Genomic DNA, 20,433 nt, shown 5'->3' with positions numbered 1-20,433 from the left:
ACGTGAAAAACCAGGACATTTTTGCAAAAAAGTCGAGACAACCAAAAAAACAAAAACAGGACGTCCCTGAAAAATACGGGACGTATGGTCACAGCAACGATCATGCTTTACAAAAATTCAAAAAAAAAAAAAAATTACGGACAAACCAAGAAACAATCTATTCTGTAAATTACTGGATGTATGGTCACATGGTTTCAGTTTAGATTTTAGAAATGCTATCTTAGTCCAAGTCGTCTATATGCGTCGAGGGTTCTCAAAGAACCAAAACTGCATTTCTCAGCCTAAAAAGAAGAGAAGTGATTGCTGTTGCTAGGACTGGCTGTTGCGATGTAAATAATTTAATTACTGTAAAAAGCCACATTCTCATTTATTCTAAATAATGGTGGAATGACAATAGTTCAAAACAATTTCCCTTCTTTTAATCCTATTAGTTTTGTAGTTGTTCTAGCAACAGCCATTGTGAGCAAATTAGGCTTCATTACAATCATTGTAGCATACTAACAGATTTAATCCTCCAAAGTGGTTTCCAATCTTTTATGATTTGTCCTTTTAGAAATTCATTGGCGACTTTTGTATTCCTCATGTGTAATTTATCATAACTAGAGATCAAAAGTATAGGCACTAGAATTGTAAAAATAGGCATGTGAAAGGCATTAAAAAGGCTAATGAATAAAAAATAACAAATTGAAAATGCAAAAATTACTAAAAACTAAGGCATTAAACACTCGAAAACTGTCTTAAAAAAATTGGTCGCACTCACTCCATCTACTGGTTTCAATAATCAACTAATCAAGTTTATTGCTCTGGTTTCAATAATAGATTATAATAATTTAATTTTTCTGTATATATACAAAAAGTTATTGTATATATACAATATTATAAGGTTAAAAATAAATGTTTGTGGTTCCCCCTCAAGTTCAGGTCAGAGGTGATTCAGTAGACTCTATAATCCAGCCATATGCTAGTTTAGCCCGATCAGCAATCCAGCATTTTCAGACTATTGAACTTATTGATATTAAGAAATTTATTTCAAAGGTGTTTCTGGTACTCCAAGGACTGGACAAGTGAAATGCAGAATTTTTCCTTTGCTTTCGTTTGACCATTCTGAAAAAATATTAGCAGAGAGAACCAAAATGTGCACACTTGCCCCTTTTGATAGAGTATAGGGGCATTACTTGAGCTATGCAACCCATTAGTCACATAGAACGGCGCTCAACAGGGGTGTTGATGGATAAAAAACTATCGATGGCTCATCAAAATGATTTCTGTCCTCTCTAGAGGGGTGTCATATCGGAGATGAAAGGGAGAATTTTTTTTTGGAAAAATGTTTTTTTGTTGGGAAACAATTGTTCGGATAAGTTGTGACGGAGGGGCATGACCCACAAGTGTAGGGCTGACAGGGTTAAAGTCTGGGGCTCAGTACTCTATCCTTATCATTTTTTTCATCTTTCTTTTCACACTATAAATGAACTGTAGAAGGGCCCCCCCCCCATGAAAAATCTGGCTTAGGAGCCCTGACACAGGATGTAGGGATATGGGGCGAATAAGCTGGAGGCACAAAAAATAAGTCCAGCATGGATAGAGATTTTGTCTCGAGCTGCCATGATAGCTTACATTCTTCAAGTTTACTCAACATCTCTGTTGTCGAGGTGTAACTCAAAAGCGTGATGTCACATAAATTTTTATGGTGTAAAATTTTTTAAAAGCTTGGAGTTTTAACTAAAGTTTACAGTGCTAGCCCTTACAACCTGCCACCTGGGCAGGGCCATCTAAAGAGCATCATGGGTCAAGTGGTTTTTCTGACACCCTACCATGTAAAGTTTAGAAAATTTCAACCTAATCTCATTTTTGTGAGGCCCTCTACACTTTAGACCCCCCCCGAGCCGTGCCCAGGTAAGCCCATGCGTTAAGACGGCACTGCGCCCCCTTGCACCCTTGTTTGAGCTGCCCTCGCTTGAAATAATACTCATAGATGCCCGAATAAATATTTTAACATGTAAAAAAAAAATTATTTGACAAAAATCCAACAAGTACAAACTGGTATAAAAAGACAAAAACAGAGTAAGAAAAATGGGTTAAAAAGACACGCAGAGACAAAAAAAAACAAAACATATAAATAACATAGATTATGAACATTCTCTCTGGGACCCCAAGATACTAGGGTGTCTCTCCAGTAGGTCTACAAAAACAAAATCTATTGTCTGTTGGCACGTGGCAACCATCATTCATTTTTCAAGAATTATTTATGTTATTATTAAATGAATCTCTTTTCTTAAATATAAAGTAACACAAAATGAATTAGTTAATGTCAAGTTATGTGTACATTTACCATTCTATTTTATTATATATAGTGCAATCGGTATTACACATACATTTCCCTCTTTCCCACCCTTTTTTTGATCACTATATAAAGTTTGAAATATCTCGTGTAAGAACATACTAAAAAAAGAAAAAAAGACATGTATATTTACACTGTCATGGCCGGTCCTAGAAAATCTGCTGCCCTTTGGATCTGTGGGGCACGGCAGTGTCCCCGCTAAGTCGAGTAAAGCAACCAGGGCCGTAACATCCTTCTTCTGGAAGCAACTTAGGTAGTTTTGAGACACCCATATCTCTATATTAAAGTTATTCAGACACTTGAAACTTTGCATATATTGAGTATTTTACAAGTTCGATTAAACCTTTGACTCACTTTTCACTATCATTCGTAGTTCTTGAGAAATTTCAACTCAAAGTTTTGTTGTTTTGACATGGACTGACTCACAATCATCAAAACTCCTAGGCACTTCTAGCAGCTCAAGAAACATGAAATTTGTTATGAAGGTAGTGTTTGGGATACAAAAAAAGGAAAAATTTAAAAATGCGGAAAATTTCTCTCGGGATTAAAAATATGGGAAAATTTGGGATATTACCAATTTTCACCAAAAAGCAAGATTGCCAACAATGGTTGACATTGTTCAAAATTTGCCAAAGACGGGGGGGGGGGGGGAAGGGTTTTCACTTATGTAGACAGTGGTATTAATTTAGTGCTGTGTCAGTATAAAATGCAGTGTTAATTTCAAAAGCAAAAATTTCATTTGTTATAGCACTACTGTATTACATTGATATATTTTCCTAAAATCACCCGTTTTCAATGAAAAAACTATCTAATTTTTATTCTAGTTTTGTTTCATGGACAAAAATGAATCCAAAAAACATACAGGAATTTTTTTTCTTCTGAATTTCTCGGATGACATTCATCTCTAAACAAGGGGATCAGAAGTGTAAAAATAATGAAAAACAATGTGAATTTGGCCTGTAAAATGTTAAAATATACATTCAGTATTTGTTGTGTAAGACAAAAATATGAGATGAACACACACATACACAAATTTTTTTCACAGTTATCATAATATAATAATGTTACGCATATTATCTTTGTCCACGTCTTTAGTAAGTATTACCAATTCAACTGAGTTATGATGAAAAATGTCTGGTATATTTACAGTGGGGTTTAACAGGCTATAGCCCAGGGCAAAAAATTCAGAGGGACTGCAAATTTGAGGTATGAGCGTCCAAGAAAATTAGTAGAATAGGAGAAGCTGGCAAAATTTGTATAACCCTCAGTAAATACGCATCTGTTCAGAAAGTTAGGTAATAGACCAAAAAAGTGACCTAGAGAGTTTGCAAGCACGTGAATGAGCAAAAAAATTACGTAAAGAGCAAAGAACCAAGCCAGTGAGTGACCTAGAGCAGCAGTTTTCAACCTTTTTGATTCACGGAGCCCTTTTCAGTGTATAATTTTTATGGCGGAGCCCTGTTTGACTCGAGGAACCCTTTTTTGTACATAATTTTTATGGCAGAACCTTGCAGGCCTTGCTTATCTATCAAATTTACTGATTCATTTTATTTTCCTCGAGTCGCCGCGGAGCCCTTGGGGCTCAGTGAAGCACCGGTTGAGAACCGCTAACCTAGAGTGTCTGTTAGTATGTGAATGGCCAAAAGAATGACCTACAGAGCAAGACAGTGAATGACGAATGTGTGCAAGCACATGAATGACCGAAAGCATGACCTAGGGCAGTCGTTCTCAACCTTTGGAAGTCGCTGGCCTGGTAAATTTATTTTGTGTAAGTGAAAGGCCCGGTCATACACACAACTAACGAGAAATTAATGGGAAAATGAAACTGTGAATCGCTCATGGCCCGATGTGACTAATTTTACAGCCTGGTGGTTGAAAAACACTGGCCTAGAGAGAGTGAAAGCATGTGAATGACCAAAAAAGAAAAAAATGACAGAGCAAGTGTAAGAGTGTAAATGATCAAAATAGTGGCACATAATGTAAGGAACCAATGTCAGTGAGCAACCAAAACAGTGCAAAAGCATGTGAGTGATCAAAACTATGTGCAAGTATGTAAATGACTTAGAGAGAGTGTGAGCATTGGAGTGACCAAAACAATGACTTAGAGATAAAGTTGCACTTGCAGGAGGGGGTGTGTGAAGCGGGTTATTGGATGTGGTGGTGAATTTGAGGGAAGAGTAAGTCAAGGAAATTAGACTAGAATGGAAGAAGGGCAGCAAAATTCCTGTAGCCCACAGGCGGCAAAACAATAAATGTGCCCCTTTAAAATGCAGATCATGTGGTTACCATAGTAAGAAGGCCTTTCAACTTGTGTACTTTACATTGTATGGTGAAGCAATGTTCAAAATATAATTTAAAAATAAATAAAACGGTGTCCAAAAAGTACGAAACATCAAAAAAGCAGACTACGGTACTTACAAAAAGAAATGAAATCTCATCATGATAAGGTGTAATGTGTGCTACATGATTGCCAAGTCCCAAATGTTCTTCAACTAAAGGTGTAGCCTTGGGATGATTTGTGAATCAAAGTGTCACAGTTAATTTATTATAACAGCATTTGACTTGGCTCTACATCAGATATCACAACTTTTTATGGGCATAAAATCTGAGTTTATATAGGATTGCGGAATAGATTCTAATTTTTAAAATTATTTTTTCACACTGAAGATTCCATTTAAGATTATTTTGTATTATAATTCCTAAATAGTTATAGTCATAAACTCTTTCAATTTCTGGACAATTATATTGTAAGCGCAACTGGCACAAGCAGTGACCGTGTATTTTTATGCGTATATCAGTTTCTCATGCTGAGAATTCCATGGACAGCTAAAAGGACTAACAAATCGGTTATCGAAGAAGTCAAGGTTGACTATTCTCTAGAAGCAGCAGTCATTTTACAGAATCTCTCTTACTATGGCCATGTAATATGCACAGAAGGCTCATTAGAAAAATGGTAATGTTTGGAATAATTGAGGGAACGAGAGGAAGATGCAGACCAAGCACCAGATGGATAGAAGAGGTGTTGCAAAGCACTAGAATGAAGCTAGCACAACTGAGACATGATGTGAATGACTGACTAGCTTGGAGAGCCGTGATCTATAGAGTCACCAGGAGTTGAAATCGACTCGATGGTTTCTAATAACAACAAAATCAGTTTCTCATGGTTGATAGCTTTAGTTTTTAATCAAATGTATTTTGTTTTTCAAGTATTTAATTTCAATTTGTTATTATTTAGACGTATATTTATGTTAAATAGATCCTCTTCAACTTTTTTTAAGACATATCCTTTCTGAATCTTCAACATAAAGGATTTGTCATCTGCAAATGAAATTAATTTACCATTTAAACTCATTTTACAGATCATTGATATAAACAAGAAATAATGATGATCCCCAAGGACTGATCCGTGTGGGACATCTTTCATTACCTTTTGGAATGTGCTTATTTGTCCATTATGTTTATTACAGCTTTTTGTCCATTATAATAGTATGTTTTAAAGACAGTAGTACAAATACAAGGCCACAACAGGCAAAATGTCCAACAAGGTGTCTGAGAAGAAGATGCCAATAACAAGTATGGATGTCATATATTACTAAAGTACAGCACCAAATTAAAAATGTAATCACAAAAATTATAAACAATACACACACACACACACACACATATATACATGATAAAATATTATACAATGCTCATAAAATGTATTTATGGTTGTCTTATTTTAAGTATGGATAGCTTCTCGATTTACCCTAACATGTTTATCGTATTTCTTTTTAAACATGTTGTGTTAGAATTTACTACCTCTGGGGGGTAAGCTATTCCAATTATTAACAACCCTATTACAGAAAAATTCCCTGCGACACCATAACCCAGAATTCCCCCTTACCAAACGATACTGGTGTCCCCTTGTAAAAGCAGTTGATTGACAGTGAATTAATAAATCATAGTCCATCCTATCCATACCGTTAAAATTTTTTAACACTTTATCTCCCTGACATCTGTGTCCATCGAATGTAAACTTATTAAAAAAATGAAGTCTCTCTTCATAACTCCAGCTGCATGTGCCAATGAAAACACGTGTAGCTCTTTTCTGCACCCCTTCAACCAAGTAGGTATGGTCTCCAAACCTTACAGCATACTCCAGTCCAGGACGAACTAAGCCTCGGAAAAGCAGAAGAATGACTTTAGGAAAACCCAAAGACATCTTTTTGAAAATAAAACAGCATTCTATTTGTTTTCTTTACCACCGCTGAACAATGTTCAGAAAACCTAAGCCGCAAATCAATGAATTCCCAAATTGATCACCCTTGTTGCATCCAGGATGGGCACCATTCAAGAGAAATGTGGGTTGTTTGAACCAAAATGAGCGACCATGCACTTGTCAATACTAAACTTCATGCTCCATTCATTTGCCCATGTTCCAATCCTGTTCAAGTGAGTCTGGAGCAACTCCTTATCGCTTTGACTCCCAACTACCCCTATTAGCTTCACGTCATCTGCGAATTTACTAACAATCCCATTGAGAGATACCCTGATCGAGTTTATTGATAAAAAGTGAAAAAATTATGTGGCCCAGGACAGTTCCTTGAGGAACTCCACTAGTGACGCCTGTCCAGTCAGAGAATTTCCCATTCACCATAACCCGTTGTGATCTAGTACGATTTTCTCAACCACAATTCTATCCAATTCAACAAGTTGCCCCCAATCCCAATCTCATGGTAAACTCTTGAAGTGTTTTTGTCATGTTGGACAAGATCAAATGCCTTCTGGAAATCAAGGTAAACAACATCTACATTTTTGCTCTTACCCAAAGCCTTAGTCACGTGATCATAGAAGCAAAGGAGGTTAGTTACACATGACTTCCCCTTCCTGAACCCATGCTGATTATCCGACAATACATTATTCTCGTTTAGCCACTTCACCAATTACTTTTTGATAATAATCTCCAAAATTTTCAAGAGGGAGCTCGTGAAACGCACTGGATGATAATTGGGCACAGCCTCTCTACTACCTTTTTTAAATATCGGAACAACATTTGCAAGTTTCCAATACCTTGGGCAATACCCTCAGCAATACTACTCCTGTAAATCTGCGCGACGATCGTTCTCTCTAGTGACCATACACATATTTTTGGGGAGAGATGTATGAGTAAATTTTGCGATCGGGGTCGAGTACAAAAAAAAAATACAAATTCATGCCTGTGATGGCATGACAATCCTCTTTTTCTTACACATGTAGGAAATTTTTTTCACCATGAAGTTTGGTGATGTATCCCCTGTTCTGTGGATTGTAACAAACCCCAACAATAAGTTCATGATGCCTTTTGTTTTCCAGTTCAGCCCATATACTTTCAATATCACTTCTGTGCACGTTACACTCTCTAGCCTTCAAACATGATTTCACATATATCAACACTCTACCCCCTTTTCTATCCATTCTATTTCTTAAAAAAGTATCGTATCCTGAGATGTGTAAGAAAGATTCATCTCCATTGTTTTCCCAAGATTCTGTAATGGCTGTGAGATCCAAGTCCTCCACAACTATCATAGTTTCTAAAAAATCTTTCTTATTACCCAAGCTCCTGGCATTTATTAACACACATTTTAATTTGCCCGGTGGTTTAGTGTCAATCGAGAAGCCATCCAAGTCAGAGGTGGGTAATTCCCCATCAGTACTGTTGTGATTATCATTAATTAACCCGCATTCCCGACTACGTGGTCTGGGAGTAAAAAAAACCTGACCTAAGACTATCGTAAACCTCCCAGACCCCCCTCTTATTTAGATTGATCCCATCCGAACGAAGCCAGCTATCTGTAAATGCGGGAAGCTCCAAGAACATGACCCCAAGAGAGGAGCAAATGGCCTTCAGGCCTATATTGAATTGGTGAATCCTACTCCTATATCCCCTACTACCCCTTGGCAGCACTGGAATCACTGCCACATCTGAACCCCCCTCCCTAGCGGATAATAGTAAATCCCGGTACTCTGACAGAGACTCACTAATATTCGCTCCTACCTGATTTGTTCCCACCCACAGAATCACCCGCAAGGGCAATTTTTGGCGATGAAAAACGTCTCGAACGTTGCCAATCTTCCCCCAGGAAGACAACAGCGCTCGAAACCCCAAAAATCCCTACACACTCGGTTCCCAAGTTCCCTAACCATAGAATTGCCGATGATTAAACCCCTATCACTATCCCCCTCTACCTCATCCACGACCACTCATTCGCCCTCTAAACTGTCATTGTTCGTGGAGATTGCTTCTTCATCAACAGGTAGCTCGACGACCAGAGGCTCCGTTATAACCGGCCCTCTAGCACCCTAACTTTTTCCGTTAATGCTTCGACCTCGAGTTCCAGCCTTTTCCTATCCAAGCACCCTTTACAATTGAAACTATCAGCTACTATACCCCTAGACCAAGGAAATCTCCCGTCGCAAGCTCTACACAACACTAGTCGAGGTCGAGGCATACTAACACTATTTCGAAAGCTAGATAATAATAATACTTAAAAATAGGAAAATGAGAAACGTTAACTGGAAATTAAAATAATGTAAAATACATTACTATGCAAAATATACATAGAAAAAAAGTATACTAAAAAAAGTATTAAGCTACGAAGTACAATTTATACTTATTAGAATTAGCTAACTATCTCAAATCACTAACACTACAACAATAGGCCCAAATGGAAGGAAAAACAAAGTTATTGAGAGCACCCGGGAAAAAGTATCCAGGCCTCCACAGCTATCATTGTTTCTAATAAGAGTAGCAGCAAGCATTAGAGTACATTTACTTTTACGCCTGCTGAAAAGAGTTTTTTTGTTAGAATACTGCTAAATATGTTATTACAGTATTTATTTACATCACAAAAAAACCATTTCTTTTTATTAAAATAACTGAACTCTCATAAAAAATGTAAAAAAAAAAAAAATGAAATAAAAAAACGAATTCAAAAACTATGGCCACTTGTTAAAAATTTAAAATCAGTCAAACTGGTGATTGTAATTCCCAATGCAGTTTGCATCAGAAAAGGGGTCATCAAGTTGCTGTTCCCCATGCTTATGGAATCGTAGCAGATTTATGATACAGGACCAGATTTTGGCCGAGGAGAGAGCTCACAGGGATCCAGTCTAGGATGAATCCCATACCCTTTCTTTTACCTTTAAATATACTACTGAGAAAAGCCAGTAAAAAATCCTGGTCTGGAGCCTGTCAGAGATATTAGCCTATAGGCTCTGTTGCAAGATGTGGAGCTAAAGCTGCACCGAGCCATGAAATATTAGGGGCCATAAAAATAGATCAGAATAGGTTGACTATATACATTTGACTACATTACATAGATTGACTGCATCATGACTGCCAAACAAAGCTGTAGCTTAAAATTTTAACAATTATGATTTATTATCAAGAAACCTTATTGTATACTATATTCAGGGTTCCCACTTGTCCTAATTTCTTGGTTTTGTCCTACTTTCTAGTTTTGTCCTACTTTTCCACCAATTCCTATCAACAAAATTTGTGTAATTGATTTTGATTGAAGAGAAAATCATAGATATATTGCCAAATATTACAAATGTTTTAGATTGCAATTAATGATTCTGCCAAAGCAGAAATTGTATCAATTTTAAGGTTATTTGGGGGTAGGCCATTTCATTCATTAATTTTTCATTTGCTTAGTTTTAGGGTTTAACGAGTAGTCATTAAAAACTTCTATCTCGATGTAAAAAATAATTTTGTATTTACTACTTCATGGTCTTGGACAGTAACCAACATTCATCATTCGAAATTATGGTCCACATTTTGTGTATAGGTGAAACAACAGTTTGCATTACAAAGCAGTTGGATACATAGGCCTATTCTAGGTTTGTAACATTCAATTGTCTTCTGCATTTTTAAGATGTGCAGAGGCATAAACAATAGGTACAATGCTCAGCAAAGAGCTAGAAATGAAAGTACTTTATTTGTCAAAAACAATTGCAATGGCATCAAACAGTAAAATATAAACAAATCCCTTTAAAAAACAGGTGGATAATGCAGTAAAACCATCTGGTTCATCTTGACTTATTTACATTGTACTGTGTAATTTATGCGGTGCTTTTAGGAAGTGGTCTTGAAACAGCGTCATTCTTAAAAGACTTATATGTCTTCATAGTTTGCTGTGCATTATCGAAGAGAGTTAACAGACTTGACTGTGGAAGACTCCAAAAAAGAACCCTGTTTTGGCCAAAAATTGTTTTTGTAACCAAGTCATTTCTGTCATTTTGCTTTTGCTCGAGTCAATCTTATAGAATACTGAAATAGTGTGCTATGAATTTTTTTATTTTAAATTTAAAAAAAAGTTTGAGGGATTTTTTTATTATGTATATGCTATGATTATGTTGTCTAAGGGGGTACCCTCCCCCATTCTACTTTTTAGTCCTACTTTTTCTAATTTTTGTGGGAGCCTTGTGAGTGGTTTGTTTTGTGTTTCTGCAACCACAAAAATTGAGTTTGCAAATGGTTTGGCTCGCTTATGTATATGTGGCTTAAGATACTTTACTAGTGGGCTTCTCAAATCTCAGGTCGCCATGCTGACTATGAAATCGATATTGGACTGGACTGTGGAAGATTCCAAAAAAGAATGTAATATGGAGTCACATTCAAGTATTACGTCAGCATCGATGGGGGAGGGGTTACAGATTTGCTGATTTTTGATGACAAGAGGGGGGGGGGGTTTGGACGATGCTTACGTCATCAACCACCCTTTATGAAAATATGAAATATTCTTAATAGCATCTTATTCGGTGCGTCAAAAATGGGAAAAACCTTTCGATAGTTATTGGGCACCTGAACTAACATTCCCCCTATTGATAAGTCCCCTATAGAGCCACTTTAGTGATCTCTAAATGTTTCACGAATCCAAGTGTTCTGGAAATGTGTCCGGGCTGCTTAAGTGCTCTGGAACTGTGTCACCCATCACTCAGTGATCCATGGCATAATTATGGATCACTTAAGTAATCTGGGAATGTTCCAAGGGTAACTTGAGTGATGTAGAACCGCACTGAGGGCTTCTTAAGTGCTCTAAAACTGCGCCCACATGTGACACAAGGGATCTCTAAATGTGCCACGGGAGGAGGGGGTCAAAAATGGCTAAAAATTTGCTGACGTAATACTTGACCCCTATACGTGGCCCCTATATATGTGAGGAGAGCAGAAAAGAATTATCTGTGGTTGCTAGTACCCTGCTTTAGTCAAAAATTGCTTTTGATACAAAGTCATTTCTGTCATTTTGCTATGGCCTGAGTCAATCTAACAGGATACTAAAGTAGTGCTATAAAAAAAATAATTTGAAAACTTTCTATAAAGAAAAAAAAATTTAGGGATTTTTTTTTATCATGCTATGATTATGTTGTATAAGGGGTTCTACTTTTTCTAATTTTTTGAGTGGGAGCCCTGTATATTAAAAAATATACTATTCCCTTAAACGTCTTTCCCATTTATGAACTTTCAATTTCAAGAACTATTTTTTTCATGTCGTTACTGCAGTGTTTCCCAAAGTGTGCATTTTGGCTCCCAGGGGCATTGCTAACATTTGTTAAGGGCGTCACAGCAAGCTGGAGATATTTATTTATGTGTCCATTTATGCTTTGAAATGATTCTTTTATGAGTAAAAATATCTACTAAACTATTCTGGGGAGCCACAGATGAAGCATGAGTTGGGCAAGATAACCATGGGTGATAAAAGTTTGAGAACCACTGCAGTACGAGTTAAAAAATGAGCATCGTCTGTGTCTGTATTTCAAAGTAAAATAATGTTAAAGAGAGATGCTTATTTTCTCAGCCAACAACACCTCAAGGAAAGATACTTTCTGGATTATTACATTATGTTATTTTCTTAGATTCAAACATGGATGTCAATGCCAATCAATCAGGAGGAACAGGGGAAGCCAATAAAGATGCATTTGTTGACTTTGTGGATCTCATTGTTCAAGATGCTCAATGTAAACTGAAGGAGAACCTAGTTAAAAGAATTGCAACATGGGAAAAATGGTTGGAAGAAGAGAAGGAGCAACTAGAATTCAAAGATAAAACAGACTTGCAAGAAGCAGTCCGAGCAGTCAAAAGAGGAATGTTAATGGAAGGTAGAATGTTGAAACGAATAAAACGAAGCATAACAGCTCAAAGAAGGCTTTCAGCTTTGATTAGCGAGTATCATGCGGTAAGTTCAATCTGTGAAAGCATAGCTATTGCAAATGCAGTAAGCCCCCTGAATTTAATAGAAATTCATTTTTTGCCACTTGAAGATGTGCAATTATGGAAGAAAATGCATTCTGCCGGTGAAAAATTTAAAAAGTCCTGGAAGTGTTAGTATCAGATGTACTGTGAAATTGGTCACATTACAAATGCTTGCTTCAAACATCCATCTTTATTTTGATAATTCTACAGGTGAAAATAGTTTTTATGTCCCTCAAAACTTGAGAAAAAAAGTTTTGAACGAGTTTACGAGTTACCTCATAGCACTATAAAGGCCAATAAACAGTTAATTAATATCAATTATTTGATCTAATTAATATAATGGCTATATGGTATATCTAGATATAACTGTTAGGTGTAGAGCATGTGTGCTTCGTTAAAAAAACCAGTTTATGTTTGCACCTGATGGATTTCCCCTGATGGATGTTTCTCACACATTTCTATCAGGATTGTCAGATTTGCTCCCCGGGTGGATACCCCCCCCCCTCCTGGCTGGGGTTTTTTTTCAACGAAATAGGTTTTTTTAAATAAAAATTTGATTGAAGTTTATTTAATTGAAAAATAGCAGCATATTCCGTGCGTGAAAAAATCTACTCAAAGGAAAGATTTCAATCAATTTTTTGAAAGGAAAAACGATGTAGCAAAACTTGTTTATATGCAGGGCTCCCACTTGTCCTACTTTTTGGTAAAATGTTCAATTTTTGTCCTACTTTCTAGTTTTTGTCCTGCTTTTTCTACTTTTTCTTACCAAATCTTCCTATCACAAAATTTACATAACTGATTTTAATTGATATGATAAGGAGGGAATCATATATATTGCCAATTAATGTAAATGTAGTAGATTGCAATTAATGATTCTACCAAAGCAGAAATTGTATAGTTTTTCAGGTTATTTGGGAGGTGGGAGTGTATGTGGAGCATTTTGTTCATTGATTTTCCATTTGCTTAGTTTGAGGGTTCAGCAAGTAAAGTATTCATTGAAAATTTCTGGATGGAAAAAATAATTTTGTATTTACTACTTCATGTGGTCTTAGACAGCAACTAACATTCATCATTCAAAATTATGGTGCACATTTTGTGTATAAGTGAAACAACAGTTTGCATAACAAAGCAGTTGGATACATAGGCTTATTCTAGGTTTGGTGATTCTGATGCTATCCAATAGCATTGTCTCCTGTATTTTTAGGGCATGGAGACACAAGCAATATTTACAATGCTCAGCAAAAAAGAGCTAGAAATGGAAGTGTTTCATTTGTCAAAAACGATTACACTGGCACTGAACAGTGTAATCAACTATGTAAACAAATCCCTTTAAAAAAAGGATGGACAACACAGTAAAACCATCTGGTTCACCTTGACTTATTTACATTGAACTGTGTAATCTACACATTTTGCACTGTGCTTTTGATAGTGGCCTTGGAAGAGTGTCATTCTTAAAAAACTTACGTCTTCATAATTTGCTGTGCATTGTCGGAGAAAGTTGACAGCCTGGACTATGGAAGACTCCAAAAAAGAAGTAATATACGAGTATATTGTGAGGAGAGGCAGTAAAGAATTATCTGTGTGTGTGTGGTTGTGCTAGTACACTATTTAAGCCAAAAATTGTTTTTGTTACCATGTCATCTCTGTCATTCTGCTTTGGCTTGAGTCAATCTTATGGGATAATGAAATAGTGCAATGAATTTTTTAAATTATTATGCTATGATTATTTTGTCTGGGGGGGGGGGGTATCCCCATCCTACTTTTTTTAATTTTTGAGAGTGGGAGCCCTGACTCTGTACTTAAATTTGTTGTCGCCCTCTTCATCAGAAGATTCAAGTGACATTATTCTCTATATACTTCACCAATGTCTGTATCTGTAAATCGTAATGACAGTTTTTCTTTCTAGAGTTGAGCAAGCTTATGAACCTTGTTTAAACATGGTGAAAAATGTTGCTAAACTATATTAAGTATCTCAAATAAAACAAATAATTTCTGAAGAGACATGAATCTCCAATACGTTTTATCAGACAAGTGACTGAGATTTCATAACTCCAAAATTAAATATTCCGTCTGTGTAGAAGTTCATTATTACACACAAACTCTAGTATTTCCTGAGTAGTAGCATTTACATCTGCCATTGGCAGGTGCTAATAAAGTTACCCAAGTGATCCTGTAAAACACCAGCTGCGGTGGGAAGACAAAGGCCAGTGCGTTTGTGGGGGAATGATAATGAAAGCATTGCATCTTACTTAAAGCCTCAGCAAGAAAAGTTCAGCTTCTGTTGAGAGTCATTTTTTTAAAATTTAATGTAGGTTACAGATTATACACTGAAAAAGAGGAGTACACCATGTAGCAACCTTTTTATACTTTATTAGTGAGATATGAGGAATACAGAAAAAAGAGGAGAGAAAAAAAATTACCAAAAGGAGCCAAATGGCCCTTACTGGCAATCACAATTTGATATGAAACTTATAAATGAATAAATAAAAAGATTAAAAATAATTAACAGAAAGTAAAAAGAAAACAAAAAAAACTAAACACAATATAACTTGATAGGTCATGGTGGCCACAGGCATGTGGTGGTAATATTTCGATTGTAGAAAAAAAAGGGGGGGGGGAAAAGTGTTAATTTAAAACGTAAAGTAGGTCCAAATGTAATAAGGGAAAAGAAAGTTATAGGTGGTGGGGGAAATTCATCCTAAAAAAAAAAACTCTTCAATATTATTTATTGAAAACAGGTAGCGTTTTAATTTTTTTTAAAGCTAATAATGAAGTATTATTACTAAGCAGTTGATTATGGGCAAAGAGTTATAGAATTTAGGGACAAGGTATGAAAAATGTTTCTTACCAATCGTTCTATAGATTCTAGGGAGTAAACAGGTGGAGTTGATTCTTGCAGAAGAACGAAAGGTATTCAGAGGTAAAGAATGTTGTTTTTTAAATAAAATAACTATTAATTTGAAAAAATAGAGATGTCGAAGTAGTAATATGTTTAGAGAATGGAAAAGTTGTAGTGAGAGAGTACAAAATAATCATTAGTTATCAGTCTAGTTATTCTTTTGTGCAAAGTGATTAAAGAATATAAGTTAGTAATGTAGTCACTACCCCAGGCAGATAGACCATAGAGTAATTGAGAGTGAAAAAATGAGTAGTACAAAACTAAAAGAAAAAAGAAATTTACATAAAATTTGAGGTAAAAAAAACAAATAACGAAGTTAGCTGTGAAGTTTTGTGATATGAGAATTCCACTTAAGGTTAGAGTCAACATAAACACCAAGATATTTGACAGATTGTACTTGTTCAATAGGATTACAATAACAATCGTTAAGGGAGCAGTTAGAATCATGGAAAACAATATTAATATTATATAGAGGGTTATTGAGTAATGAAAAATAGATTAATTTAGTTTTGGATATATTAATAGTTAATTTATTAGCTGAAAACCAGTTGCGTACTTTAATTAAGTCATGATTAATTGTATTAGTCAACGTTTGGTCTTCTTTAGCATTATAGATAATGATTGTATCATCAGCAAATGTTATTTTGTTACCAACAATGTTAATGTTACAAAAGTCATTAATGAAAATGAGGAATAATAAGGAGCCAAGAATAAAGCCTTGAGGGACGCCATTAATAATTTTCATAATATTGCTATATTTGTCACCACATTTAACAAATCGGTATCTATTATTAAGGTAAGATCGCAAAAGTTTAAGAGGAACACCTCTTATACCACAGAAACTAAGTTTTTGAATCAAGATTTCATGAGAGAAACTATCGAAAGCTTTTCTAATATCTAAAAAAATAGCAACTGTTTTGTAAGATTTATCAATATTAGTATAAACAGTTGAAGTGAAATGTAGAAGAGCAGATTCTGTGTTTTTGTTAGGTAGAAATCCATGTGGTTTGGGGGAGAAAAGTTAGATTTGGATTGGATTGGATTTTCAATTTATTGGCGCAAGGACCAATTTGGCCAAACTACGCCAAAACATGACATAAAAATAAGAAAAATGTCCTTTTGTCATGTCAAAAAACTAAAACATAAAAAGGAACATAAAACGTAAAACAATGACATAACTTGTAAAAACTATAATTTGTCGTATAAACCAATGGCTTTGATAAATTTAAAAATGCGAGATGCATCGCTATTGTCATTTAAAATGTCATGAAGTGAAAGATGACTCTGACCAAAAGCGGTTGTAAAATGATGACGATGATGTGAACAAGTAAAAGCATGAGCAATGGTCAATGGACTTTGACAATGAGGGCACTCTGGTTGACTCTCTCGTAATAACAAATATGATTGTGTGAGGCGACTGTGTCCTATGCGTATCCGGGCAAGCAGAACTTCCTCCTTTCGGTTAGTTCTGCAGCTCGAACGCCAAAGGCCAAGTGTAGGCTTGATGGCATGAAGTTTATTATTTATTTGATTGTTCCAGTGCTCCTGCCAGCGGCGATGCATCACTTCCCGGAGGATTGAGAAGTGGTCACTGGCAGGTACCAAAAGGTTATTGTCAATGTTAGTTGTTGTTCGAGCTGCGGTGTCTGCTTTTTCGTTGCCCGGTATTCCTACATGACCTGGTACCCAGTAAAATTTTACTGTAGTACCATAATGAGTGAGGTAATGTAATTGATGAAAAATGGCATGAGTGAAAGGATGAGTGTGAAAACTAAAGGAACACAGTGCTTGCAATGCGCTGAGAGAGAAGCTATAAATGATGCATCGTCTGTGGCGTTTGCATCTTATATGACGTAGAGCCTGGAGGATTGCGTACAGCTCCGCCGAATAAATAGAGAATGTGTTGTAAAGTTTGAAAGATGTCTCCTCACAGCAGATGTAGGCACAACCGACATGCCCAGGGCTCTTAGAGCCGTCTGTATATATGGGGAACTACCTATTGTACCTACCCCTGTGCCTAAAGACATCTGCTGTGGTGGCTCTAGAGTAAGATGATAATGAAAGAGAGACATCTGGCAGAGACTGCTCCCATGGTGCCAGTTGCCTGCAGGATTGAGAAGTGGTCACTGGCAGGTATCAAAAGGCTATTATCAATGTTAGTTGTTGTTCGAACTGCGTTGTCTGCTTTTTCGTTGCCCGGTATTCCTACATGACCCGGTACCCAGTAAAATTTTACTGTGGTACCATGATGGATCAGGAAATGTAGTTCATGAAAAATGGCATGAATGAATGGATGAGTGTCAAACATACAGGAACACAGTGCTTGTAATGCGCTGAGAGAGTCACTATAAATGATGCATCGTCTGTGGCGTTTGCGTCGTATATGACGTAGAGCCTGAAGGACTGCGTACAGCTCTACCGAATAAATAGAAAATATGTCGGGAAGTTTGAAAGATGTCTCCTCACAGCAGATGTAGGCACAACCGACATGCCCAGGGCTCTTAGAGCCGTCGGCATGGCCCCCACATAGGGGGGGCTGACAGGGCTCTAGCCCTGGGGCCCGGGACGATTATCATCATTTTTTTGCTTTTTCACGCTATAAATTAACTACAGAAGGGGCCCGTTAAAAGGTTGACCGAGGGGCCCGCAAAAGATCCCAGCCTAGGGGCCCCGCTACAGGATGTGGGGGCCATGGCCGTCGGTGTATATGGGGAAGTACCTGTTGTACCTACCCCTGTGCCTAAAAAATATTTGTCGATATATGACATCTGCTGTGGTGGCTCTAGGGTATGATGATAATGATAGAGAGACATCTGGCAGAGACTGCTCCCATGGTGCCAGTTGCCAAGCAATTGGGGCCACACGACTGATGTCTAATTCTAGTTCTTCCACAAGTGCCCTAATACGAAGACCGTAAGATGGAACACATGAAGGTCGAGCAGCAAAAAGTCTATGAAATGACGGATTGAAAATGACATTATGAAGTGGATGACCTGGCAAAGACTTCATCTTGATAAAATATTTCAAGGAAAGTTGCTGCCGTCTTGATGTCAGTGATGGCTCGTTGCATTCGACATAGAGGCTTTCCATGGGAGAAGTTCGGAAAGCTCCAGAGCAAATGCGGAGAGCGAGATGATGAATTGGGTCGAGCACACTCAGATACCTCCGAGGTGCTGACCCGTATACAATGGAACCGTAGTCGAGCTTTGATCTTATTAGAGATTTATATAAGTGAAGGAGTGACTTACGGTCTGCTCCCCACGATGTGGAAGACATGACCTTCAAGAGGTTCATCGTCTTCATGCAACGAGCTCTTAATTGCGGAATATGAGGTTTGAAAGTGAGTTTCTTGTCGAATGTAAGGCCGAGGAATTTTGTATTTTCTACTATTGGTATTTGACTATTGTTTAAAAATAATTGTGTGTCATCATGAAGGTCTCGACGCCGACAAAAGTGCACAGCGACAGTCTTGTCGGCGGAGAAAGAGAAGCCATTATCATGAGCCCACTTGCTGATCTTGTTAAGAGCGGTTTGTAATTGTCTCTCGGCTGACCTCATATTCACTGATTGGTAAGATATCAACAGATCATCCACGTAGAGTGGGAGCCAGTGACAGACAACGGGAGTTGGTTCAACACCCCGTTGAGTCTTAAAATAAAAAGTGTTACACTTAAAATGCTACCTTGAGGTACACCTTGTTCTTGAATTTGGGGAGCTGATAATGTGCTTCCGATCCGTACCTGGAAGATGCGGCGAGCAAAAACGTTCGTAATGAAAATGGGCAAGTTGCCCCGCAAGCCGCAATTATAGAGGTCGGCAAGAATTCCGTGCCTCCATGTACGATCGTAGGCCTTTTCCATATCGAAAAATATGGCTAGCATATGCTCCCTCTTCACAAATGCTTGTCTTATTGATGTCTCAAGGTGTAACAGATTGCATGTTGTAGACCTGAACCGTCTAAAGCCGCTTTGATGTTTCGATAAAATATTGTTAACCTCAAGGTAGTGCATAAGGCGATAGTTGAGCATGCGTTCCATGAGCTTACATAGACAACTGGTCAAAGCAATAGGTCTGTAACTATTAGGTTGCTGAGGACTTTTGCCAGGCTTCGGGAATGCAAGAACAATGGCTGCTCGCCATGTGTTAGGAAATGAATGACTGACCCAGATCCGATTAAATAAAATGAGTAAATGTGAGAGTGATTCTGGTGAGAGATTTCGACTCATGGAATAATGAATAGCATCGGGCCCTACAGCTGAGTCAGAACTTCGCTGCAAGGCCGTCGTCAGTTCATGAAGGGTGAACAATGAATTGTACCCCTCCGGTGTAAAAGGCCGGAAGGTGTACGGTGTATGTTCGGCTGATGATTTAATGGGATGAAACGATGGGGGATAGTTCGCATCACTGGAAACAGCGGCGATGGTATCCGCAATATCCCTCACATCGCTGATGATAGCGCCATTGGTGTTTAAGATAGTGATCGGATGAGACAGATAATGACCATTGATTTTTCGGATCCGGTCCCAAATAATTTTGGATGAAGTTGATGAATTGATTTCCGTGGTAAACTTTTGCCAGGACTCACGTTGAGCCTGGCGCCTGGTTCTTCTCGCTATCGCCTTCACTTTTAAAAATGCCAACTTATTATCATGGGTAGGGTACCGCCGGAACTTACTCCATGCTTTCTTTTGCGCTTTAATTGTAAGACTACATTCGTGGTTCCACCAAGGTTTAGGAAGTTTCGAGGAGATTTTCGGAATTGTTTCATTTGCTGCAGAGATCATACACAAGGTCGACGTCGGGTTGCGAGACCATATCCTCCGTGATTTCCGCCTTGACCGTGAAGTCAGCCTATCGGGTGGCCACAAGCTTCCACCGAGGAGGTCCCTCAGGAATGAAATGGCGTCGATCAAGGCACTTAACCACTAGAGGAAAATGGTTGCTCCCGTGGAGGTCCGGATGAACCGACCAAGACCAGTT

At 37.5% G+C, this 20,433-nt stretch overlaps 1 protein-coding gene across 3 annotated transcripts in view; it reads left to right on the top strand.

The window, feature by feature from the left end:
* Window positions 1-223: 223 nt before the first annotated feature.
* LOC149074654 (uncharacterized) overlaps window positions 224-20,433 on the top strand; it is a 37,954-nt gene continuing 17,744 nt past the window's right edge. The window contains exons 1-3 of one of the 3 annotated variants that reach the window (XM_089247087.1): window positions 226-329; window positions 5,826-5,911; window positions 12,218-12,537. In XM_089247087.1, the coding sequence (XP_089103213.1) occupies window positions 5,872-5,911; window positions 12,218-12,537 (360 nt within the window). In that variant the 5' untranslated portion in view covers window positions 226-329; window positions 5,826-5,871. Of the gene's footprint in view, window positions 330-5,805; window positions 5,912-12,217; window positions 12,538-20,433 lie in introns of all 3 variants that reach the window. The other 2 variants (XM_089247088.1, XM_089247090.1) reach the window with 2 other exon arrangements.

This window comes from Pholcus phalangioides, unplaced genomic scaffold (genome assembly GCF_987345545.1).
Source record: "Pholcus phalangioides strain wild (caught in Gottingen) unplaced genomic scaffold, Ppha-v1.0 ptg000017l_1, whole genome shotgun sequence".
NCBI lineage: Eukaryota > Metazoa > Arthropoda > Arachnida > Araneae > Pholcidae > Pholcus > Pholcus phalangioides.
This window is presented reverse-complemented; position numbering and strand designations above follow the sequence as displayed.